The following is a 27,494-nucleotide window of genomic DNA, read 5'->3' on the forward strand; positions in this document are numbered from 1 at the left end:
AAAAATCCGCGATATATATTTAAATATGCTTACATATAAAATCCGCGATGGAGTGAAGCCGCGAAAGGCGAAGCGCGATATAGCGAGGGACGGCTATGAGGATTGTGCTGGCCCCTGTGGGTCTGACAATCGTGGTGAAAGTGTCTCCATGTTTCTTAACTTTGCAAAAGGTCAGGGGCTGCAGATTGCTGGATCCTGGTTCCAGCACCCTAAGCCACATCGTTGGACTTGGTACTCCAGTACTGGTGGTGTGGTGAAGGAGATCAATCACATCCTCTTGGGCAGACAATGGAGGTTCCTACAGAATTGCAGGATCTACAGTGCAATTGTGACCCACTAGGCTGGCTACTTTGAGCAGCTGTTTAAATCTGATCCACTGGGTCCAAGGTTCTTGAGGCTGATCCTTGATTTAGCTGTGAAACACCCAATCTCACCGAGATTTCACAGGTGGTGAAACAGCGGAGGGGAGGGAAAGCTCAAAGGATCTGTGGTATCCGGGATGAACTTGTCCAGGTTGGTGGTGAGGATGTCCTTCTGGCATTGCAAGCAATCTTTGCTTCAATTTGGGAGACGGGTATCATCCCAACTGCCTGGTAAACTGGACGTACCATTCCTATCTGGAAAGGGAAGGGTGATCACCTGGATTGCGGCAACTACAGGGGATAACACTGCTCTCAATGCAAAGTAAGGTCCTTGTTAGGGTCATCCTCAATTGGATCTGTGATCACTTGCTCACCTACCAGCGACTCGAACGGAGCCTGGCACATGGGTAAGGAGGGCCCTGCCTAGCTCCGCTCTCCTGATGTCACGCTTCCCCCTCCCCTCGGCCTGCAGGCTATGTCTCGGATTAGCGCAAATATATCATTCCTGCAAGCGAACTACGATTCTTAGCATGATGAGAGAAGATGCCGCCGCAGCTACTGCTCCTGACTGGACAGAGGCTGGATGGGGCAGAGGGGGGCATTTCATTGCTCGCCCACCACACAGCCTTGCAGTGTCATTCGAATGGCTGCCCTGTTTGTTCTCGGTGGGTGGCTGGTGATGCTGCAAGTGGTGACCCAGGTGTGGCTGAACCAAGGCCATTGAGGGTGAATAGGGCGGCGAAGAGCAGTATTGTAATGTGTCTCGGGTGGCTACCTGTTGAATGGGGGCGGTGGTGGGCGATTCATTACCCGCCTTTAGCCTCACCCTGTTCGCTCTTGGTAGGCTGACGCTGCATGCAGCATACTGTATGCAAGTGGAGGTGACCGTGAGATGGGCGGGTGGTGAACCGCCACTCGTTGCCCCCATTCATTCTCAATAGCAATCCTGCTTGTACTGTTACGTACATAGCAGGAAGTTGTCTCTCATTCAATACACCAGACGTGCTGACAAGGGGTGCCTTCCTGCTGTGATAACAGTGTCCAGTGCTGTACAGAAGAGCTCAGCTTAACCTTTTGTCTTCACCCTTCAACAATGCCTCTGAAACACAAATCTGATGCAAGTGCTGGTGATACAGTAAAGAAGAGAAAAAATATCACCATGGAAAATAAAGTAGAAATAATAAAAAGGTCAGAGAAAGGTGAAACTCCATCATTCATTGGCAGAGCACTTGGTTACTGTCGGACAACAATAGCATTTATTAAAATAATGTACCTGTTCCGACTTACATACAAATTCAACTTAAGAACAAACCTACAGTCCCTATTGCGTACGTAACTTGGGGACTGCCTGTATGGAAAAAGTGAGTATATCATAAAAATTTTGTAATGTATGATATTTGGGCCAATATGGGCTAAATACAGGAAAAAAATCCTTACCCTATCCCAGGCTCCAGATACGTTGGAGGGTACATAGGTGTAGGACTGGAAAAGAGAGAAAAAAAACACATTTTATATTATATTATATTTATAGAAAAGGAGTTAGGAAAAATCTCATTTTAACTTTAAATATTTTATAAACATCAGCAGTAACACAATAAACAAACAAGATAAACAGACCAAATGTTGGTAAAAATAAATAAAATAGTTAGCCTTGTCAAACATGCCTGATATTAACAAAGCTTAATGAACTCCATGCACTTACACTCACCGGTCACTTTATTAGGTACACCTTGCTAGTGCCGGGTTAGAACCCTTTTGCCTTCTTCGTGGCATTTGGATTGGAGTGAGATTAAGATCTGGTGAGTGTGAAGGTCATTTGAGTACAGTGTACTCACTGTCACGTTCAAGAAACCATGAGATGATTTGAACTTTGTTAAATGGCACGTTATCCTACTGGAAGAAGCCATCAGAAGATGGACATACAGCAGTCATAAAGAGATGGACATGGTTAGCAACAATACTAGGGCAATGTTTTTCCAATCTTCTATTGTTACTGGATATTTTCCCTTTTTCTGACCATTCCCTGTAAACCCTAGAGATGGTTGTGCATGAAAATCCCTGTAGATCAGCAGTTTCTGAAATACTCAAGACCAGTTTGTCTGGCACCAACAACCATGCCATATTAAAAGTCACTTAAAACACCTTTCTTCTCTATTCTGATGCTCAGTTTGAACTTCTGCAGGCCATCTCGACAATGTCTACATGCCTAAATGTACTGAGTTGCTGCCATGGGACTGGCTTAGATATTTACATTAACGAGCAGTTGAACAGGTGTACCTTATAAAGTGGCTGGTGAGTGTATATTGTCCTGTGGTATTTAGTACAGAAACTTTTTTTTTTGACTTAAAAATAAGATGAAATAACTTAAAGATGGGAGATTAAGATAAGATGATCATCAGTTTTATTGTCACTTATACCATTTACCTTTAGGTTTTCACCACCCAAAACGTACTCTGCTCCTTTACATCTAAAATGTAAAAATTATCAGTAGATACTTTGTCATAGAATACAGACACCTTTGTCGCTATACCTGACACTCTGCACACTTTTGTGCAAAGCAAAAAATGTTGTAAATCATGGAAGAACATTAAGAGAAAGAGAACTGCAGAGACAAAAGTAAGTTAATACACAGTCTGAAGCTACAACAACTGGTGGTGCACCTTTGAAAAAAAGTAAAACTCCACTCACAACAGCCACTGTCAGCAGGTGACTAACCAGAAATGTGTTCGTACTTCTAGAAAAATAGTACCAGGAATCTGTGATAAAATGTATTACTTCCAGGTACGTTTTATTGTCACAAGCATGCTTCAGAAAAGCAGAAAGCACATTTTCTTTAATCAAAACCTTTGGTGTGATGGCTATGTAGAGGCATACTCAGGATAAGTGCCTCATCTGTGTCCTGCCAGTGTGACTAGGCAACCTTTTTTCAAGGATAGCACTGCCTACCCCTTACTGGGGCAAACGACAATAAATGGTGTCCTAAACAAAATTTCTCCCATCTCCACTCAGCAACAAAACCGCACCTGGTGAGTCATCCCTCAACATGTAGTTGAAAAACTTCAAAATCTTTCATCCTAGCTTCTTGGAATGTCCACACACTCATGGATTTGACCACGACTAACCAACCAACCCCTCAGAGAACAGCTCTTGTAGCTTCAGAGCTACAATGCTACATTATAAATATGGGGGACTTAATCATCATGTCAAGTGAGCCAATTTCTCCACACCGTGTTAGACACTTGGCAAAATTCCAGACTAATGGAAACATGCCATCATTGTCAGCATCTATAAGAAGGGAGGCCGCTTAACTATGGCAAAAGCTGTGGTATTTCACTGCTGCATGATGCTGGCAAAGTCCTTGCTGGCCTTGTCGTATTTCTCTGGGTATTTTGTCACGTTGCAGACAGAGTACTTCCAGAGTCGCAAGCTGGCTTTCATCCCAAATGAAGCACAACTGACATGATCTTCATCATCTGCCAACTCCTAGAGAAGCCTCAGGAACAACAACAAGACAACAGCTTTGCCATCTTTGATCTGTGGAAAGCATGCAACACCGTCAAATGTGAAATTCTTTGGGAAGTACTCCGTAAATTTGGATGTTCCTCAAAATTCCTCACTATGCTCCGTCTCTTCCATGACGGAATGAGTGAAGGTCCTTATTGGCAGGGAAACATCTACTCCCTCTGAAATCACTGTTGGTGTTGAGCAAGGTTGTGTCCTGGCTCCGGTGCTTTTGAATATTTATCTTGTTGCCATCACTCTTCTCTTCAGAACTGCATTGAACACCACTGATGGAGTGTGGATTCCGGTACCGACTGAATGGCAGTATGCTCAACCTCCGAAGATTGTCAGCCCACATGAAAACCTCCTCAATCATCATCTCTGAGCTCCAGTATGCCCAGCTGCTGTTGTAGCTCTTCACCTGGAAAGCCTTCTGAGGACCGTTGAGTCCTATTAGTGGATGAACCAGGAAATTGGCACCTCCAAGACACTGACCCTTTAGACAGCCTTTATCACACAGCTCCTCCAGTGGACATCAAGATTGGCAGCAAGACACCTTGGAACTCACAATCCTTCCCCTACTTCAGAAGCACAGTTCCTATTGATACCTCTGTGACTGAGGAGGTAGCGAACCGCCTCTGACTAGCTTCCTTTGCATTCGTCCACCTACAGAAATGTGTCTTCTGGCAACCAAGGTTGTGGTATATCATGCGGTATGTACATCAACACTCCTTTATGGATGAGAGTCCGGTTCCACACACTAAAATTCTGGCACACTGCTCATCAACTAGCATTGAGGCCATGCTGCTCAGCCATGTCCTCTGCTGAACTAGGCACATTATCCACATGGATGAGTCTTGGCTTCTCCAGATGGTCCAGTATGGTGAATTCTCTGACCTCAAGGTGGACCCAAAGAAATGCTGGAAGGACTACTTGAAGCATTCCCTCAAGGCCTAGTCCATTCCACGTATGCAGTTTGAGACACTTGCTGGGGACCATACACTTTGGAGACAGAGAATAAATGAAGGAGTCCATCACTTTGAACAATTATGGATATATCAACAAAAGAAGAAGACAATGGCAAGACATCACCATCGAAACCAACCCACTGTGCCTGGGAGTCTATTACCTTGCCATTTGTGCCCCTGGGTCTGCCCTTCGTGAACTGGCTTGCTCTCCCTCCAGTGTATACACAGGAGGGGGAATAACAGAGTTGGACAAATGGATGGACAGTGTTGTCGTTGAATCGCTGGACAGCCATGAACTGACCTGAACTGAACTCAAAACAAAGCCAATTCAATATGTATCAGAAATGCACGAAACAAAACACAACATTTACTGAGTAAGCTCAGCTTGGTGTAAATCGAGGTGGATTTTGTAAGGATTGATAAATAAATAAATAGATTAATAAATAAATGAAAGGACTTCATTTTATATTTTTAAATGTTGTAGTCACCATGATGAACATGTTTTTAAAAAGAGTAAGGACTGGAAAGACACTTCAAAACGGGTGGGGGACAAGGTCTTGAAAAACATTTACTAGTACACTTTCTTTTTTAAGCACTAACTAAAAGTATTCACACATCACATAAGTAACAATAAACATGAGTGATAGTAGAATAAAAAATACACCATAAAAATGGATGAAAATCATTTAGCTATGTCAATTCAAGCTTAATATTTGGAACCTACATTTCTATGCTTAATAAATACATTTAAAATTAGCCTATAATCACAAAATACATATGGAACTAACTTTTCAGATGTGCTCAGGCTCATTACATAAGCATCAATGCATGCTTTAAGTACTCATAATACATTCAGCATGTACCTGTGTATGTATGTATGTGTATATTATATATATATATATATATATATATATATATATATATATATATATATACACATACACACACATACTGTATATATACACACACCTATACATACACACATCAGGTTAAGCCCATGCAACATTGCATGACTTGCCAAATGCATCTGCTGATCTTGTTGTGTTGGACCATATCAATCAAAATAACTGAAAATCATGGGGAATGACACATTTAGCGACTTAATTTCAACCTTCCAGTACAGCTGTACTCACCTTTTTTGTGACAACTAATAATGTGCTGCCTAAGGGCTCATTTATACTTCATGCTCAGAACGCGTACACGCACGCATCATGGCTGCCACGCGTTCCTAGCGTTCATTTGACACGTCCTCTGATCAGGTCCTCAGAAATCAAAGCAACACGTGCGCGAGTTGTATTACTAGAAAAAAGTTGGGGGGCGCAGTGTGATAAAAGTCAGAACGTGACATCAGAGTCTCTGTTTAATCTACATGTGACAGAAAGCCTCTATGCAGATCCTAGTAGGATTGATGAGCTCGCTTTGATGTTTGATGAATGGTTCAATGTGGTGAAGCAAAATGCTGACATACAAATGCATTCGTGGTGCTTTTACAGTATATTCAAGCGTTGCTTATTCCAAATTGTAATGACACGATATATTTTAAAAGTCTCACATACCATCTTCTGTGCCGTCTTTTTTTTCCTGGGGCTTCCTTCTGACCCGACAGCAGTGGCAAACAGCAATAGATCACCACACAGAACACATTAAACGTATGATATTCCAACTCTCTGCACATTTAGAATCCTTAGACTTATACTTGATATCACGTTCATGATGAAATGCATTAAAGTATGTATGTTACATTTTACAGGTAAATCATTAATTTAGTTTAAATACTGTTCATAATTACACACATGGGGGTGACATGGTGGCGGAGCTGTGACAGCACTGCTGTCTCGCAGGGAGTCACATCGCTGGTATTCCCTGCCTGGAGTTTACATGTTTTCCTGCTGTGTTTCCACAGTGTGCTCCAGTTTCCTTCCAAAGATATGCAAATCTGGTGACACTAAAATGATGCCAGTATATGTGAGTGCTTGTATTCACCCAGCGATGAGTTGATGCCCCATCTAGGGATTGTTTCTGCCTCGTGCCCAATGCTTGCAAGAATGTACACATCCCTGGATTGATGGATTTAATCATTAAACATCCTTTTCAAAGATACTGCGGTAAGGTGTCATCGGAATTTAATGGGTGTTCCAGGCAATTCACAACACAGAGAAGCCGAACCTGTTCTCATCGTGATGATATCTTGTACCGTCACCTGGTGGATTCTTCCAGATTTACGTAAAGTACAGTACTGTGCAAAAGTTTTAGGCAGGTGTGAAAAAATGCTGTAAACAAAGAATGCTTTCAGAAATGGAAGTGTTAATCATTTATTTTCATCAATCAACAAAATGCAGTGAATGAACAAAAGAGAAATCTAAATCAAATCAATATTTGGTGTGACCACCCTTTGCCTTCAAAACAGCATCAATTCTTCTAGGTTCACTTGCACACAGTTTTTGAAGGAACTTGGCTGGTAGGTTGTTCCAAACAACTTGGAGAACTAACCACAGATCTTCTGTGGATGTAGGCTTCATGTAATCCCAGACACACTCGATGGTGTTGAGATCAGGGCTCTGTGGGGGCCATACCATCACTTCCAGGACTTCTTGTTCTTCTTTACTCTGAAGATAGTTCTTAATGACTTTGGCTGTATGTTTGGGGCCGTTGTCCTGCTGCAGAATAAATTTGGGGCCAATCATACGCCTCCTTGATGGTATTGCATGATGGATAAGTATCTGCCTGTATTTCTCAGCATTGAGAACACCATTAATCCTGACCAAATCTCCAAGTCCATTTGCAGAAATGCAGCCCCAAACGTTCAAGGAACCTCCACCATGCTTCACTGTTGCCTGCAGACACTCATTATTTTACCGCTCTCCAGCCCTTTGACGAACAAACTGCCTTCTGCTACAGCCAAATATTTCAATTTTTGACTCATCAGTCCAGAGCACTGACTGCTGGCTGCTGCCATTTTTCTGCACCCCAGTTCCTATGTTTTCGTGCATACTTGAGTCGCTTGGCCTTGTTTCCACGTCGGAGGTATGACTTTTTGGCTGCAACTCTTCCATGAAGACCACTTCTGGCCAGACTTCTCCGGACAGTAGATGGGTGTACCTGGGTCCCACTGGTTTCTGCCAGTTCTGAGCTGATGGCACTGCTGGACATCTTCCGATTTCGAAGGGTAATAAGCTTGATGTGTCTTTCATCTGCTGCACTAAGTTTCCTTGGCCGACCACTGCATCTACGATCCTCAACGTTGCCCATTTCTTTGCGCTTCTTCAAAAGAGCTTGAACAGCACATCTTGACACCCCAGTCTGCTTTGAAATCTTTGTCTGGGAGAGACCTTGCTAATGCAGTATAACTACCATTTGTCTTGTTGCTGTGCTCAATCTTGCCATGACATGAAACGGTCTTCCACAACTTCACCTTAGTAGCAGAGTTTGGCTGTTCCTCACCCAGTTTTAAGCCTCCTACACAGCTGTTTCTGTTTCAGTTAATGACTGTGTTTCAACCTACGTGTGACATTGATGATCATTAGCACCTGTTTGGTATAATTGGTTGATCGTGCACCTTGATTTAGATTTTTCTTTTGTTCGCTAACTTTGCATTTTGTAAATTGATAACAATAAATAATCATTATTTAGATTTCTTAAAGCATTCTTTGTTTACAGCATTTTTTCACACCTGCCTAAAACTTTTGCACAGTACTGTACGCGCGCAAGTATAAACAGTAAAACGCTTGCGTAACAGAAGCGCCCGCTGGAGCATGCGTCGCGTGAAGTATAAACCTGGCCTAACAGAGCCAGAACTGAATGAATGGTTAACAGTTACAACAAGTTCATACATTCTCGTCCCTTTCTTTTCTTTTTCCATTCTGTTGTGGTACGTAAGACATTAGACAAGACAGATGAGCTTCTTTTCCATGACGTCCAAAACACCCTTGGTTCCATATTGCTCATTGTTGCAATACATCCAGATATGCATTTATTGGTTGCTGGCTTTCATGCACACAGAGCATGTCTCTACAACTAAAGTCTGTTTGATTTTGTTGGGGTGAGTTGTGGACTAGTTAGTGAGTGAGCACACCCCCCCAACTACCACAACTTGCTATGATTATGTATATGTAGGTAACAACTGAAAAAAAATCGCTGGAAAAGGTGTGTAATGTGACATGGCATTTGAGAGCAACACTGTGAAAAGCCAAAATTAAACTGCATGCTTATAATATGACCTCAAAATAAAAGTTTCATACTAGTTAAATGCATATTGATTGTTACATTTTATGAAGTTATTTTAACTTTTCATTAAAGAACATTTGTCATTGTTTATTATATATTGTATACTGTACCTGTGTAAAAATGTGTAAAAATTTGCTAAAAAAATTAAGTGTGTCAGAAAACCCATCGACCCTTTAAAACTTCACTAGTTTTCCCACACTAACTGCTTCAAAGTGTAGGAAATGAAATACATAGGACAACTACTCAGGCTTAACAGCCTAAAATAGAAGAGACTGCACTAGCAGAGAGACACATGTTATGTATGAAAAGAAACACTATGGCAAGACTACTTTATGCATACAGACTTTTATCTTTAATTCTGGTTTAATTTTTTTACTCCTAAAACAACTGCAAAAATGGATATGTAAATTATGTCTCATAATTTCACTGTAAAGTCTTACAGGAAAAACTTGCACATATTTGCAAGAGACAGAGGTGAATGCAAGTTGCTTAGTTACTGATACAAATAGCTTATATTGTATTTAACTGCTTACTTTTCCTACTTGCCTCCACCTGCAATATTGCAGTTTTCACTGCAATGACACATTTAAATGTCTCTTTCAGAAATCCCACACTACCTAAAAATATCCAGGTATTAAAATGCACACTCACCCCACATCTCTGTCAAGCATAGTGCCTGGGTGGAAGGGGGGAAAGGCGCTGCCGTTTGGGGGCTCCTTTGGAGAGTACAGCTTGAAAGACTTAGAGGAACAACCTGTATAAAAAAAAATATATATATATATATATAAACAAAATATATACAAAATTCAAGTATCCACCCCCTGCGCCCACCTCAGATAACCATGGATTACATAAACCAGCTCTATTATAATAAACGGTAAAATATTCAGATAGATGTGCTACTAAATGAATAATTGCAAATCAGGGTATCAGGGCAATTTTCACTTCACATTACACCTCAAATTTACATTACCTCTCACATTAAAATCTATTTAGGCAAATAAAAGAAAAAGTAAAGCCCACAAAAAGAATGAAAAAATACATTACAATGCAATAATAACATAAACTTTAATAATAGTAACATTAATAAATAGTAACCTTATGCTTGTTTAAAAGTTACACAAAGGATGTTCATGAAAACACCTAGCAACTCTTGGGCACTAGTGGCCTTTCAAAGATTTCTTTCATTTCTTTTGACAAGGTTTTTTTTCTTGTCTTGTTAAGGAGACAAGGGTGGGAGGCTATCAATTAAGCCGGGTCCATTAAAGCTTATCGAGGCATTATTTCTGTGATTTTGGGCTACATAAAAATACATTTTTGTTGTTGTGCAATGGTAAGAGAGATCATATTTTGTAGATTAAATATAGGTTTACATGCTTGTATAGGGTTATATAAATTAATTAATAGGTAAACTGTATTGTATTGTATTGTTATGAATTAAGTTGCTTTAGATAAAAGCATTTGACAAAGTACATCTAGGATACTTCATGTGCTCAGAATGTACTTTTAGATAAATCGGTAATAAACCTTTAGTTTTTCATCAGAAAGGTAAAGTAACTGCCATGAAGCACTGCTTAAGAAACTGCTCTCCAGGAAAAATCAAGTGCTCCTTACCTTCCTTATCCATTATTTATATCTATTTACTATTAATGTCAGAATTGTCTTCCACAAAATAAAAAGTTTTGATTTGAAATTTTTTTAAACTCCAATAAACTAGCACATTTAAAATTTAAATTTATTAAAAGTTATGCAAAGGTCAAACATCAATAGTCAATTAAGCAAATGGGCAGTGTATACAAAGAATTTAGAAAGTATTTTCCATCATTTCTGCACATTTGACTGTGTTTTAATTTTAATTTAATTTTTATAAGATTTAATTTTAAATGAATGAATTTGCATTTTATGCCCATCAATAACCCAAGGTGACATAGTGAAATGTTTGCATATTTATTAAAATTCAAATTCAATGACAGCTTTGAGCCTTCTAGGGTAAGATTCTATAAACTTTGCACACCTAGATTTGTACACTTTATCCCCTACTTTGTTTTAGATCCTCTCAAGCTCTGTTAGACTGGATGATAAATGTCTGTAAACTGCCATCGTCATGTCTCTCCATAGACAGTCTATGGGTTTTCAGCCTGCTTGTCCCAAAGCACTGTCTTGGCTATATGCTTCTAGTCATTGTGCTGAAAGGTAAACCTTTGCACCAATCTGAGGAACCTTCCACACTGGGGCAGGATTTTTTTTAGGGCTTCCATGCATTTATCCTTCCCTTAAACCTGGCCAGTCTTTCTGTCCCTGTTACTGAGAAGCTCCCCTATAGCATGATGTTGCCACCACCATGTTTCACCATAAGGATGGCATTATGCAGGGATTGAGCAGTGCCCGGTCTACAGCAGAAACTGTGATTGGAGTTCTGCCTGAATAGTTCAATTTTTGGCTCTTTAGACCATAGAACCTTTTTTCTCCTGCTCTCAGAGTCCAAGCGAGCTGTCGTGTGCCTTTTAGTCAACAGTAACTTCCATCTAGCCACAACACTATAAATGTTTCATTGATAGAATGCTGCTGAGGTGGTTGACATTCTGTAGGACTTCTGAAGTTCTATTAGAGTAACCACTGGGTTCTTTGTCACATTTACCCAGTTTGGCTGGATGACCAACTCTAGGAAGAGTCTTGGTGGTTCCAAACGTCTAGTGTTTCACAGTTACTGAAGTCAATGCACTCCTGGGAGCACTCAAAGTTTTAGAAATGGTTTTATCCTCTTGCCTTAATTTATGCCTCATCACAATTTGATTGCACAGTTCTAGACAGAGCTCTTTGGACTTCATGGCCTGGTGTATGTCCTGACATGAAGTGAGAATTGTGGGAACTTATACACATAGGTGTGTGTCTTTCAAAACAATATCCAATCAGTTCAATTTGCCACTGGTCTCCAATTACTACACACATCAAGGATAATTAAACAAACCAGGATGAACCTGATCACAATTCAAAGTTCCACAACAAATGGACTGAATACTTAAATGAGAGATTTCAGTTTTGATTTTTTTAAAATTTGCAGACATTTCAGAAAACATATTTTACTTTGTAATAATGGGTTACTGAGTATAGACTGATAGGCAAAATGCAACTTTATCCACTTAAAATTAAATGTACAACACAAAGGGTTCAGAAAGTGAAGAAGTCGGAACGCTTTCTGAATCAACTGTAAATTTCCTTCTTCTTTCCTCTCAAAGATACTGTCAAATAAAGGTTAAGCCTTGTTTTCCAACATTCTAAATGACATGCACATACATTTCCTTTCTAGGACTTCACTAGAGCCACAAACAGTAAGAAGAAAGCCAAAGATACATTGAAAACAATCCCTTAAATGTGTGAAATTGATAGGTTCTATAAAAGACACACTGTAACCTACACTAACAGCAAGAGAAATTATTACATATGTTATAATAATCTGAAAACCCAATCTAATGAGAATCAGAAGCAAAGAGTTAATAAAGATGCGAGTGTGTATGTATATACAGTAAAATCAGCCTGCCTGAAATGAAGTGCTTGTGCCTAAGTAATTTCCACTCATATCCGAGTTAAAAAGAGCCACAATTAAGTCACAAGAACAAATATCTGAAAGTTGTGTTCACATATATTAATTCATTAGTAGAAAATAAGTCACAATGTTAATAACTAATTGTTGGCAGTAAATTTCACTCTAACTTTATAACAGACTTTTAAGAAATAGTAAGTGAATATAAAGGCACTAATAATAGCATTCAGGCAATGAACAAATTAAGACTTAACGGGAATTACACAAAGTGAAATAATACAAGAGCAACAGAGACGGAGAACAGATCCACTCAGAATACTGAACAAAAATACTGGGAAAATGTGTCAAAAAAAGAGATGTATTAGGTTAACTACAGAAAGGTATTATTTGAAAGAAAATTAAACACAAAACCAGCATGTTTGTTTTGCTAACACCTTATTTACCATAAAACAGCTTTTACATTGGGGCCAGAAATTCATGAAGAATACAACAATCAAAAAGTGTACTAATTTAAGAAAATTACTATAATGAGATCAAAAATGAGAAGAGCAGCTGCAAAGCTATCATATGTTAGCAATCTTCAAATTTAAAGGATGGAGGGAAAAGAGCAAAAAAAAAAAAAATCAATAATTAACCAATTTACATGCGGACAGAAAAAAAGTAAGCAGTCATTCAAAAGTTCTAAAACTGGGTCAGTGTTTAAGGACTATAAGCTCATAATTATTCATACATCCTTCTATTATCATACCTGCTTAATTAGTTTAATGTCACTGAGGAGCTAAAGACAAAATCTATTCCTGGAACAATCAGATCACAAGTGATTCAAACCTGTAAAAAGTTTAAGGCATTATCTAATGTATATATTAAGATGCATGTTATTTTTAACTAAGTAATGATAAGAAAGGCACAACAGCCACATCTCCACTGACAATGCACTCTCCTTTGAAAAAGAAGTCTCTCCGTATACTTTTGAAAAAAACAGTAAATGGCCCAGACTTCAGCTGCACACACCACTAAGTGCATACAAGTGACTAATTTATGAGATACAGTATCTCACAAAAGTGAGTACACCCCTCACATTTTTGTAAATATTTAATATCTTTTCATGGGACAACACTGAAGACATGACACTTTGATACAATGTAAAGTAGTCAGTGTACAGCTTGTATAACTGTAAATTTGCTGTCCCCTCAAAATAACTCAACACACAGTCATTAATGTCTAAACCGCTGGCAACAAAAGCGAGTACACCCCTAAGTGAACAATATCCAAATTGTGCCCAAAGTGTCAATATTTTGTGTGGCCACCATTATTTTCCAGCACTGCCTTAACTCTCTTGGGCATGTAGTTCACTAGAGCTTCACAGGTTGCCACTGGAATCCTCTTCCACTCCTCCATGACGACATCACGGAGCTGGTGGATATTAGGCCGGAGTTATACTTCACGCGACACGACGCATGCTGCAGTGGACGCTCCTGCTACACAAGCATTGAAGTGTTTATACTTGCGTGCGTACTTTACGTACATCCACGGTGAGAACATGTTCGGCATGTTCGGCTTCTCTGTGTTGTGAATTGCCTAGAACACCCATTAAATTCCGATGACACCTTACCGCAATATCTCTGAAAAGGATGTTTATTGATTAAATCCAGGGATGTGTCCATTCCAGAAAGCATTGGGCACGAGTGAGAAACAATCCCTGGACAATGCCTCGGCTCATCGCAAGGTGAATACAAGCACACACTTACACTAGTGTCATTTTAGCGGCACCAAATCCCCAAATCTGCATATCTTTGGAAGGAAACTGGAGCACACTGAAGAAACCCAGCAGGAAAATGTGTAAACTCCAGGCAGGGAAAATCAGCAACGTGACTCCCTGCAAGACAGCAGCGCTAACGCTCCGCCACTGTGTCACCCCATGTGTGCAATTATTAACAGTATTCATTATTTAAACGAAATTACCGATTTATCTGTAAAATGTAATATACATAGTTTAATGCTTTTCATCATGAACGTGATATCAAGTATAAATCTAAGGATTCTAAATGTGCAGAGAGTTGGAATATCATACATTTAATGTGCTCAGTGTGGCGATCTATTGCTGGCGATTCGCTGCTGTCAGGAGCAGAGGAAGCCCTAGACAAAAAGATGGCACAGAAGACGGTATGTGAGAATTTTAAAACGTATTGTGTCATTACGATCGGGAATATGCAACGCTTGAATATAAAAGCACCATGAATACATCTGTATGTCGGCATTTTGCTTCACCACATCGAACCATTTATTAAATATCGAAGCGCACACACCGATCTCGTAGGATCCGCAAAGCGGCTTTCTGTCATATGTAGATAGTAAACAGAGACTCTGACGTCACATTCCAATTTTTAGCACACTGCGCCCCCCCCCCCCCCGCCTTTTTGCTGGTACTGCAACTCCCGCACGCGTCGCGTTAATTTCTGAGGACCTGCTCAGAGGACGCATCAAATGAACACTCAGAACACGTGGCGGCCATGATGCGGTCGCGTACGCGTTCTGAGCGTGAAGTATAAATGAGCCCTTAGAGACCTTGCGCTCCTCCACCTTCCGTTTGAGGATGCCCCACAGATGCTCAATAGGGTTTAGGTCTGGAGACATGCTTGGCCAGTCCAGCACCTTTACCCTCAGTTTCTTTAGCAAGGCAGTGGTCATCTTGGAGGTGTGTTTGGGGTCATTATCATGTTGGAATACTGCCTTGCTGCCCAGTTTCTGAAGGGAGGGGATCATGCTCTGCTTCAGTATGTCACAGTACATGTTGGCACTCATTCCCCAGTGCCGGCAGCACTCATGCAGCCCCAAACCATGACACTCCCACCACCATGCTTGACTGTAGGCAAGACACACTTGTCTGTACTCTCCACTAGTTGCCCCACACACGCTCGACACCATCTGAACCAAATAAGTTTATCTTGGTCTCAACAGACCACAGGACATGGTTCCAGTAATCCATGTCCTTAGTCTGCTTGTCTTCAACAAACTGTTTGCGGGCTTTCTTGTGCATCATCTTTAGAAGAGGCTTCCTTCTGGGACGACAGCCACATAGACCAATTTGATGCAGTGTGCGGCGTATGGTCTGAGCACTGACAGGCTGACCCCCCATCCCTTCAAACTCTGCAGCAATGCTGGCAGCACTCATAAGTCTATTTTCAAAAGACAACCTCTACATAGAATGCTGAGCACGTGCACTCAACTTCTTTGGCTGACCATGGCGAGGCCTGTTCTGAGTGTAACCTGTCCTTTTAAACCGCTGTATGGTCTTGGCCACCGTGCTGCAGCTCAGTTTCAGGGTGTTGGCAATCTTCTTATAGCCTATGCCATTTTTATGTAGAGCAACAATCCTTTTATTCAGATCCTCACAGAGTTCTTTGCCATGAGGTGCCATGTTGAACTTCCAGTGACCAGTATGAGTGTGTGAGAGCGATAACACCAAATTTAACACACCTGCTCCCCATTCACACCTGAGACCTTGTAACACTAACGAGTCACATGACACCGGGGATGGAAAATGGCTAATTGGGCACAATTTGGACATTTTTCACTTAGGGGTGTACTCACTTTTGTTGCCAACAGTTTAGACATTAATGGCTGTGTGTTGAGTTATTTTGAGGGGACAGAAAATTTACACTGTTATACAAGCTGTACACTGACTACTTTACATTGTATCTAAGTGTCATATCTTCAGTGTTGTCCCATGAAAAGATACAAAAAATATTTACAAAAATGTGAGGGGTGTACTCACTTTTGTGAGATACTGTATTTACAGGAGGATGTACTAGATACAACAGATACATCTTTTTTATTTGCAAATCGAAAAATAATATTTCTAAACAGACAAAAACAGTTTTAAAAAATGTGTATTTGCACCACTAGTGTATAATCTAAATACATGTTCAGTAAACCTGGAACACTGCCATCAAAGAGAAATATGCATCAAAGCATGTCAAAGTAAATATACTGTGGCACGATATAAGTGCGTGGGACAAAAACACACTGTAACAAATGCGTGGAAAGAAAGAAAAAAATCAAAACTCCAGCAGCAAATGTGTGTTGTTAGTAAATCCCCCCTCCTAATTCAAGCACTTGAGTATGAAGAATAAGCAGGACTACAACTGCACCCTGACATATGTTAGGGTTTTTTTTTTTTTTTTTTTTTTTTTTTTTTTATTTGCTAATCCACACTGATAAAAGTAACTGCAAATTTGATTTTGGTTTAAACATTTTCAAGGGATACCACGTAGTCTAGGCAACACAGCACAAACTACATGCAAATGAAGTATTAATGCAGCTCCGTGGTGTATGTGTAACATACATAAGAGCTATGCACCAGACTGTTATTTTTTTATCCTGTTGCCAAACACAGTGATTTGCCCACCTGCTGTATGTTAACCTTAAAATCCAATAATAGATCTGTTGCAAAAAAAAAAAAAGATTCTGAACATAACCATGTGTTTTAGATAAGAACACAAGTTTTTGTTTACTTCAAGTGCTCGTTTGGTTTCAGACAGCAAGTTCCACTTTTGTTTACTTATGATTGATTACCGAAACTGCTTCCCATGCAGCAAGACCAAATTCAAGATATAAACACAAAGCTGCGGTGGGTTGGCACCCTGCCCAGGATTGTTTCCTGCCTTGTGCCCTGTGTTGGCTGGGATTGGCTCCAGCAGACCCCCGTGACCCTGTGTTCGGATTCAGCAGGTTGGAAAATGGATGGATGGATGGATAAACACAAAGATGCACCACAGTGTCCATTATGCAGATCCATGTACATTTATAGCAATAGTTAAACATATTGAATCTTTCTTTTTGGAGACCTACACATTTTCAGAACATTTCTACAATATTTAAATTTATCAGAGTAGGAGGACAATTTGCATCCCTACAGTAATGGAGAATATAAAATAAATATTGCATATACTACGCATGCTGATTTAGACCTACATTTACAGATTAAAAAAAGAAATTCATATATAATGCACACCGTTAACTTTTCAAGATTTTAGAGCGGATGTCGACTTTTGTTGACAAGAGGGGCAAGGACAATAATCAGTAGTAAAAGTTGAAAATTCTCGCCGTTATGGTAAAGGTAGACTCTCTTTGCTTGGAGAAATGTTAGACTCGTTGACTTGTGATGTCTAATTCCCACGTGTGCATGAGTAGTGCATAGAAAACAATGGCAAGAGAGCAAAGTGAATGCGCAAAGCAAAATACTCAGTGGACAACGTTTTGCATATATTTTATTATTTTGAACTGGACTCTGACATGTCGGTGTCAACTGATCGATTCCCAGCTGACTGTGGTGCTACATATGTTTGTGTAAATGATATGTCTACAGCAATATTCACCTGGGAGGACTGCAACTTGCAATTACAAGAGGTACAAACCAAACTGCGTCGCACTGCAACCTCCACCGCTGCCAACGTACATCCGCCAATGCCGCAGAAGCCAGAGATGGTGAACATGCAGCAAGAGAGGCCACAGAACCAGCAACAGATGTTTTATGTTGTTATATATGAGAAACCATTGCTTTTTCAGAAAACAGCCCAAAGTCACTCATCCACCCGCATCCCCCACGCTGCTGCTGCCACAGCAGCCAAAGACGGCTAACAAGTGGCAATAGCACACTGCACGCAGCAAAAAAAGTTTTACGTTGATTTTCTGCAATAAACTATTGCTTTAATATCATGTCTTGTGTATAATATGCAACCCAATTTTTAGAGAACTAAAACGAGTGAAAATCACACATATTATATGCAAGATTTTACAGTAATTACCCGGATGGGAGACCACTGCAATTGCACGTAAAGAGATTGGGCAGTGGAACAAAAAAATATCTATTTCTCCAGCCAGTATCAAATAATGGAAGGACCAGCGATAGCCAGGAGTCGGGAGCAATTCCATCTCCGATATGCTAGTCGGCAGTACACCTCACTCACATAGGAACTCCGTTGGGACGGCACAGGAGTTCTTGGGATATGGAGTCTGGAAAAGCAGCCCTGTCAGGGTCCCTATGTACAAATAGATGGAGCTGCCAGGGGAGGACCTCCCTACTTTCTTTATAGCCCGGAATTGCTAACCAGAAGACATGGCGTGGCACCAAAAGCATTCCTGGTTCCAGCATAAAAGGGAAAACACTGCCTTACATGGTGGAGTCAAGTTGGGAGGTAGGAGGTAACACTCAGCATAGGATGGATATAGGAAGATTTGGTTGATTATTGTTTGTTTATTATGTAATTGTGTCAGATTTGCAGGAAAGAGGACTGGGAGAAGTGCCTTGTAAGGATAATAAAATCTACTATTTTATTCATATAACATCTGATGTGTTAAAATGTCTTGGGTTTGGAGCTTTCCAGAAGACATTACTGTAAAATTTTGGTCAATGAATGACAAAAAAGACTTCTTACTTTAAGCATTATAATATGTCACAACACAGCAAAACTGGGCTTAGGAAACTGGTTTTCTCATCAGTTATCTTTTTTTCCTCTTTAGTTGGATTATGTCCTTGTAAGCCTATAATATAATATATAAAAAAAGAAAAGCCTGCTTCATAATAGAAATGATTACAGGAAACTTGGAAAAACACTGAAGAATTACCCATGTAAAGTTATCATGAAAGGTGCTAGAAGGAATTTCCAAGTTTTGGTTAAGTCTTTTACTATACCCGTGTTTTCTGTTTTTAGTAATTTGTTAATGTAAACAAATGATAACTTTTAAACCGGTAACTCAAACCATTCAGTAAATAAATTACATACACACAGAAGGCTTTTCTCATTTAAGATATTTTATAAGAAAAGAAAAAAAAAATCTTACTGAACATAAGGATATTTAAAACAAATGAAAAGTTTATTTTCGTCAAATGACTCAAATCGCTTAATTATCTTTAACCTCTAATAATGCTCCATGGAACACCACCCTGTAATCAGCCTTATAGTTAGAGAGCTCCTTCATTTGACCAGAGTGTCATGCAGAGGGTGCAAGACACTTTTATTGATAATCACCAGCTTACCCAACACCCAACTCTCTGTGCTGCTTCCTCCATAAAGTTCAGGAAAGTTCCCATAACAGAGTCAGCCTTTCTGATTAATATACAAAATCTACTGGCATGTTCTTCAGTTCCTGTGCTAAAGCCTCAAAATGCCAAAGTGGGAAAATATACATATGCCACTAAGGAAGTACTGTATACTGCATGTTGAAATCTTCCAGAGACACTAAAAGACCCAAACAGCCTCAGGAAACAAAGTCAATTCTGGCAATCTCTCTATATGGCTTCTGTCTTTGTAGCCCAGGTTCCACCCAGATGCTTCCCTGGTATTTGTGTACCTGAGTCAGTTAATTAGTAATTCACCTTTTTACTTTAGTAAATAAGTTAAATAATGATGTAACTAAGGTTAAATTATAAATACAGCTGGGTGTTATTAACAATTAACTGTAGTTAGTGTTCGGTTTCTGAATTACACTTTTACTGCGTACAACACAAGGCTCAAATAGAACTGATTTTGGTACCAAACTAATTAAATCTCTTCTACTGAATAAAAATGAAGGGTCTGCTTAAAAAAAAAAACAGCATTTACTTTAAATTGACTAACACAACTTTACTAAATTGTAATTTTTCTATACTTATTATTCACTCAGCTCCGTATCAGTCAAAACAAATTACATTTGCAAGCAACCATCTTCTGTACTACATCCCACCATCACCCAGCAGCTTCTACCTATTTTCTAGAGTGCACAACATCTTTCTTAAACAAACAAGGACATGCTCTTACAAAATAAGCTAGTTAGATATTCCTCAAATGCAGTGACCTAGAACTCAAGGTGTTGGATTAGACTGCATTTCTCACAAATGTAAGCCTCCATTAAGATGGCTTCAACATATCCAAACTTCAATTAAGAATGATTTTCCCTTAGTCAGATTTTTACAACTTTAAGTGAAACTATTTAAAATTTTAAGGATACAAATATAACACAGTTCATACCTTACAGTAGTCATGTGCCAGCTACAATGATCTACTGCTAATAAAAGCTAACATACTGAGTACAATATCTTGTTATTAATTTTTTAGGTAGCAGGTCATAGTTATAATCTGACCTAATATTCTTTTATTCTTTATAATTTCCATCACTTGACTCTGTCAGGTTACCACATGATTTTCAAAGAAATTTTCATAAACCTTGCGCACTCTTAGCAACTTTGGAAAGACTTTCACGCTGCCATGCTTGATTTTTTATTTTTGTTTGTTTTTAAAAGTTCTAAAACTGCAAAAATATGATGACTAATCCAGGCCATATGCACCTTGTTAAAAATACATATTTTACTCAATGATACAATCTTTATTATGTATTGTATTACCTTGACTTAGAAAACAAAGTCTCAAATTATGTATTAATTTAAACTTACATTAAAATAAAATGTACTCTTTTAATTATCAGAGACAAATTATTACTTACATCTGTACAGAAACACTAGAACCCATTTCATTTGTTTAAAAAATATTTTTTTAATTCCTTAGTTGTCTTGAAAATTGCCTGGAAGAATATTTCTGGCAGAAATGATCACACACATATCTGAAGCATATTTGGATAAAAAGTCTATCAGTGATGCCAGATATGTCATAGACTATTATTACTATTAGAAGGGCTTTCTTGGCAAATGTCACCCTCGCTTTACATTTGAAGTGATGTTCATTATTTTTCTTTATTTTTATTTTTTCTTTGTATTTATTCCTCTTCTTTACCTACTATCTTCAAATTGCAACATTATAATTCCATCAAAATAGCTAAAACATAACAGAGGGAACAAACCTGTTTCAGACTGTTAATTTTATGCGTGTGTGTAAATATGTTTGCCCACAAGTCCAGAGGGCCCGTGTTATTTTATCACCAAGTATGGCAGTTAGAAATTTCACAACATGCAGTGAACACTGCTGTATAAAATCCCATCACCAGACAATTAAATTAGGCAGAAAAGTAAGAAATAGTTCATAACCCCTTTTAATTTACAAAGTAGGTTGACTCAGTATTGCTGCCCTACTCATTTTTGTTATTAGAATTTTATTTCATGAGCAGGCACCTACACTATTATTTTTCTGCTTGTCTCTCAAACAATTTATATTATTTTCAGCATTTCATCAGTAGACAATCATGGTCAACCGAATATTATGTGCATCAAGAAACTAAATTTTGTTTATTCATTCTGCATCTCTTTCTCATTCTCCCTCTCATACAGTGGTCAGAAAGTCTAGAAGGTGGACATTTAAAATTAAGTTTTGTAAATGCAGAATGCTCCTGACTCAAGTTCTTTTAACTACTGAATCAAAATAATCCAGTTTATCTTCAACATGTCTGTACTGAGCAGAACATTCTTCTGAAATTTTCCTAAGGTTAAAAAAAAAATGAGTGTGCTTCCCCTTGTCTTTCTAGTGTACTGAGATAGAGAAAAAAGTCAGAACTATTTCCAGTTGTGCAATACTTCTTAAATAACATATCTCTTTGTTTCTCATCATAACTAACTGATAATATTGATAAACAATTATTTATCATTTATAATCAAACCTTATATTAAAATAATATTTTCGCACTTAGGCAGGTTGAAAACAGTGGCAGAATTTTTTCATGATTACATATGTATTACCTAGATTACGTGCAAAGGAAAAAGAGTAGTCACCTAAAACACAGAAAAAGTGTTAGTATTATATAATACTTGTTGCAATACATTGCTATAGGTAAAACTGCATTTAATTATGATAATGATGGCGGAAGTTAAAAAAATACCATAAAATTAAATGTATTACCAGGAACACGACGGGGACGTAGCAGCTTATTGTTCCCATTATATCGTTATATTTACAAGGCATGTTCAAAGTTTATACATTGTTATTAAACTGATGATGTATAAATTAAAATACAATTTATAAGTTATTGAAAGACTGTGCGTTATACTGAATACAGTTTTTAATATCGTGTACACATTTATATTTCCATGATACAAAAAATTCAGATGGTTGTTTAAATAAAATACTACTTTACAGCTGAGTAATTTATCTCAAATTTCATACCTGTTTTCTTTTTGTCATTATAAATATCTATATAAAATCTGAATCATCTGTAATTATAACCACAATTTACTTTAAAATTCGTTAAAGTATTTAGATAAAGTTCAAACGTTGATAAGATTCCTTATTTTTGATATAAAGCAGGTGTAAAAAATCTCATTGACCTATGTCAAAGCATTTTTTAGTTGTCATGTTTACACACAGACACATAGACAAACAATTTCAAAAATAGTATTTTCGGACTCGGGAAGGTCTAAAATGTCAAGACTCATCAGAATCTCAAGGTAGAATTTTTTCATGATTCCTATACTTTCTCTATACTCTGTAGATATGAGAAAGTAAAAAACTGACTTTCTGGGAACTGAGGGTTCAATAGGTGATCTTCAAATGGTTACAGTTTTTCTTCTACTAAACCAAGCACCAGTAAAACAAATACTGCAAATTAAGAGACATGTTAAAGAGTTACACATGCACAGGAAATCTGAAAATGGGCAATATTTTTATATTATTTATGAATAAATAATTTATTTATATGAATGAGCATGCCCCTTTACAAAAAACAGCGTGATACATAAAGAAAAGCAATTACTTCAACTAACTAACTCAGTCCTATTCTTAACCATTTCTGAAAAAGCACATTAAACAAAACTAACAAACATAACGTAAAACTTTAGATTTTATTTGATTTTTATTGGGGCTGCTGTTCAATTAAAAAGAATTACACATGATTAAAATTTGTAATCAAAATTAACTGCATATTATTATAATACTACATATCTCTTTCAAGCATATTAATATTTTTCTTTAAAGCAGACATAACCCTGATTTCTAATACAAACATTTTCATAATTACTTGACACAATCAAACAGTGAAACACTAATCACTCAAATGTTTTTTTTTTTGTTTTTTTACTTTTGAGCCACATCATAATGCAAATTCATCTAGGACTTTAGTCCTATAAATAATTCTGTCTTTAAAATAATATGAAGATGACAAAATAAGACATTATTGATCTCCTGACCATTTTTCCAACCAGCTGGTTAAGAACACGTTTATTTACACTGGTTGTTGAAGGTAGTGCTGGGCGGTATACTGGTTCATACCGAAAACCGTTTTTTATTTTTGCTATGATATGGATTTTTCTTATACCGCAACACCGGTTTAAATTGCCTAAACAACGTTCAGAATGTGGCCCAGTGGGAAACTGTTTAAGGGGGACCTTTTTCACTGCTACACCGCTAAACAGGCATACAACAGAGTACATGCGGTAGTGGAGGTATTGCACAGTGAAAATGGAGAGAGAACATTCTAAAACTGAAGCTGTAGCAGACGATAAAGTTGAACATGATGACACAGAAGAAAAAGGAGTCATGTCTGTTGTTTGGAGATACTTTGGATTTATAAGGTCAGATGTGGACCATTATCTTCAAATGTGTGAATACTGTTTCTATACTACTGGATAATATTGCAAGCCAAGTTGTACTGGTTTTATTTTTTTCAATACAGAGTAATGTACCTGGGTACTGTATAATAGTGTGACGACATGTTGACTTTATTCTCGACATTTCCACTTTAATCTCAACGCTTATGACGAGAATAAAGTCGTCATGTTGACTTTATTCTCGACATTTCTACTTTATTCTCACCGTTTTTGTCGAGATTAAAGTCGACATGTTGACTTTATTCTCGTAATTTGTCATTAAAGTAGAACATTGTAAACTAAACCATCTTAAAATGAATATTTAAATTTACTAGATTTTCTCAAACCCCGTCGTAAGTTATGTAGCACATTAAATGCTTTGTGTTAAGTGCTACCGGAGCCATGTTAATCGCTACATGCCTCTTAAATTGACTTCCTCTTGCACTAAGAGGAGGCACATGCAGCACACAGAATACATTAATTTCATGACATTCCTGTTCCCTGAACATTTAGAATGCTAAGATAAGTACTTGATATAATTTTCATGATGAAATGCATTAAAGCATGGACGTTGCACTGCTGCCTCGCAGCAAAGGGGTCCCGGGTGTTCCCTGCTTTGAATTTGCAAGTTTTTCTGGTGGGTTTACTCGGCGTGCTTCAGTTTCCTTTCAAAGTCAAGTAGGATGTGGGGTTTTGTTCTGCTATATTAACCCTGCTAGTGTATGTATTGCTCATGTTTCACCCTGCGATGTGCTGGAGCCTAGTTCAGGATTTGTTCCTGCCTCGCACACAATGCTTGCTGGGATGGTCTCAATCCTGAATGGATGGCATAATTAAACATGTATAACGAAGATTTTTTTAAAGTTCTGAACACTCCGTGGTCTAAGTTTATAACTAGTTTTAATTTCACAAAGACGTTTATCGTGTGGTGATTGGTTATGTGGAGAAAGTAAAAGGATAGGAACTGGGGGTTTGGTACGTCAGATAGGGACAGCATGCATCCAATAAAGAAAGCTCGCTCAGAAGAACATCCATTGAATTCAGTGTTCGTGTCTCCGACCACCAGATCACAAACCCAACATTTACACAATATTTAAGGTAAACCTGTGCGATACCCATTCATACATCCAGTTTTTCGGAGCCTCGTCACACCTGCCATAAAGTTCTCTACACTGAACGTACACCTGGGGACCCCTTACTGCGAGGGAGCAGCACTACTGCCACACCACAATGCATGTTTAATACATGCTTTAATGCATTTCATCATGAAAATGACATCAAGTGTTTATCTTAGCGTTCTAAATCTTCAGAGAGCAGGAATATCACGAAGTGAATGTATTCTGTGCGGCGATTGCTGTCAGCGCCTCCTCTTAGTGAGGAGGAAGTCAGTTTAAAACACGCTTAGCGATTAACAACTGGGTCGGGGAACACAACACAAAGTATTTACTGTGCTACATTAACTTATGACGGGGTTTGAGAACATCTAGTAAATTAAACATTGATTTTAGGATGAAGTTTAGTTTATGACATTCTACTTTAATGACAAAATAAACTATGAGAATAAAGTTGACGTTTTTTTTTTTCTTCACTGTGGCCCAAATACGATTCCGTAGGGCTATACCACAAATAGAATTATAAATGCAAGTTGCAGTTTTATTATTTATGTATAGCTTAGCTTGAAGCAAGGTCCATATTAATGCAATTTGCCTTAATGATGGTTCAGTTGGTAAAGATGTCATCACCAAGTTGCACTTGTTTTATTTTATTTTATTTTTATTTAGTGAATACTGTACTGTGTAATGCACCTGGGCTTAAAGTCTTGAAGGAATAGTATTATTACTGGAAGTTACATTATTATTTATTTTATTGTTATTATTTATTAGTTTAAATATTATGCAGTTTAATGATGGGAAAGTTGTTTTAAAAAGTCACTTTAACGTGTCAGTGGACAGAGATGGTTAACATTAACAGAAAGTGTAGTTGGTTTACAAAACATATTTACTCTTTATTTCTTTTCTAAGACATGTTCAGTGCAATGCAACTTTTGACAAGCACCTCTGGATATTTTACTAAGTCTAAATGCCTCTTTGGATGGTTGAAAATATGCTGTCAAAATTTTATCTTAACTTGTTTGCAAAATATGTTCAATAAAAAGGTTCTATATTTTGACTGTAACTGTCATGCAATGTGATTCCTTCTCTTCATTAGTGCCACCCCCTTGAAAACTATCACTTTATGGGGCCATGCAAACCTTTATTAATACTTGTGTGTATATTAAAATGTTTTTTTGTACAATGTACAATTCTCATGTACAGTAATTGCAGTGGAAAATGTGGTTAACATCCACTCATGCATGGGAAAAAAAATACTGTTGAATACCGTGAAACTGGTATAATTTTGAAAAATACCGTGATATAGAATTTTGGTCATACCGCCCAGCACTAGTTGAAAGGATCCTTTTTTTATTAACAAGATGTACAAATACAGACAGGGTATAGGTTCCTGCCTCCCATGACCCTGCTAAAGAATAAGCAGGCTTAGAATATGGTATGATCTGTATCGCTCAACAACTGATTTCATGGAGGAGGAACGAGGCATTAGTTGCTCAACTTCAAGTCTGATAACAGCTCATGTATTCATATTTTCTTTCAAGGTGATTCTTATGGTGCTTGTGAATCATTATGGAGATCATCATCAAAAACAACACAGGAAACGTTCAAGCAACACGGACCCAATAATACTATTAACAGACTTGGATTCATTTGGTGCCGCTTCATTAATAATGTGTGATGCATGGTCAAAGTAACTGGATTAACTTAAGCATTCAGGTTATGAATTAAAAAAATGTAATCGCAGAAACATACCACGTTAATCACACACCTTAACAGCGATTAATCAACAGCCTTAATTTTTATACAAAATAAAAAATATATGCAAAGCAGCAGGATTTGCTGGCAGGTAGTCTCCCTGGGGGAACACCTGTCTAGTTCCTACTAGTGCCAGACTGTTAGAATTTACTTTTTAAAAACATCTCATTTCACAAACATAATACTAGTTTTCTATTTGCTATGAACCACGCCTTGTGCAAATGTCTTCATGCCTGAAAGTTACTATATCAAATACAGTTTGAATAATTGTCTGCTGTAAGACACTCACTAAAGGAAGACTCAGAGCCTGCAAATTTAACCTTTTCACTATGGTCTTAAAATATAGTATAAGAAGGTGTGTTCATTCTATGAAACAGGTATGGACTGGAACCCTTCAAGAGGAAAAATTACAGATCTGAAAAAGTTAAGCTGTCATTCAACAGATGGAAAGTCTGAAATTAAGTACAGACTAAGTAATTACTACACATTATTTGCTTGTCACTATTTTTTTCTTTCTACCAAATA

General features: G+C 38.1%; 1 protein-coding gene across 6 annotated transcripts in view; it reads right to left on the bottom strand.

Moving 5' to 3' along the window:
- ldb1a (LIM domain binding 1a) overlaps positions 1–27,494 on the bottom strand; it is a 176,911-nt gene that overhangs the window by 64,530 nt on the left and 84,887 nt on the right. For all 6 annotated transcript variants that reach the window (XM_028795725.2, XM_028795724.2, XM_028795722.2 and 3 more), the window contains exons 2-3: positions 9,707–9,809; positions 1,800–1,844 (exon numbers count right to left, since the gene is read on the bottom strand). In XM_028795725.2, the coding sequence (XP_028651558.1) occupies positions 1,800–1,844; positions 9,707–9,809 (148 nt within the window). The remainder of the gene's footprint in view (positions 1–1,799; positions 1,845–9,706; positions 9,810–27,494) is intronic.

The sequence above is a fragment of the Erpetoichthys calabaricus genome, chromosome 2 (assembly GCF_900747795.2).
Source record: "Erpetoichthys calabaricus chromosome 2, fErpCal1.3, whole genome shotgun sequence".
Lineage (NCBI taxonomy): Eukaryota > Metazoa > Chordata > Cladistia > Polypteriformes > Polypteridae > Erpetoichthys > Erpetoichthys calabaricus.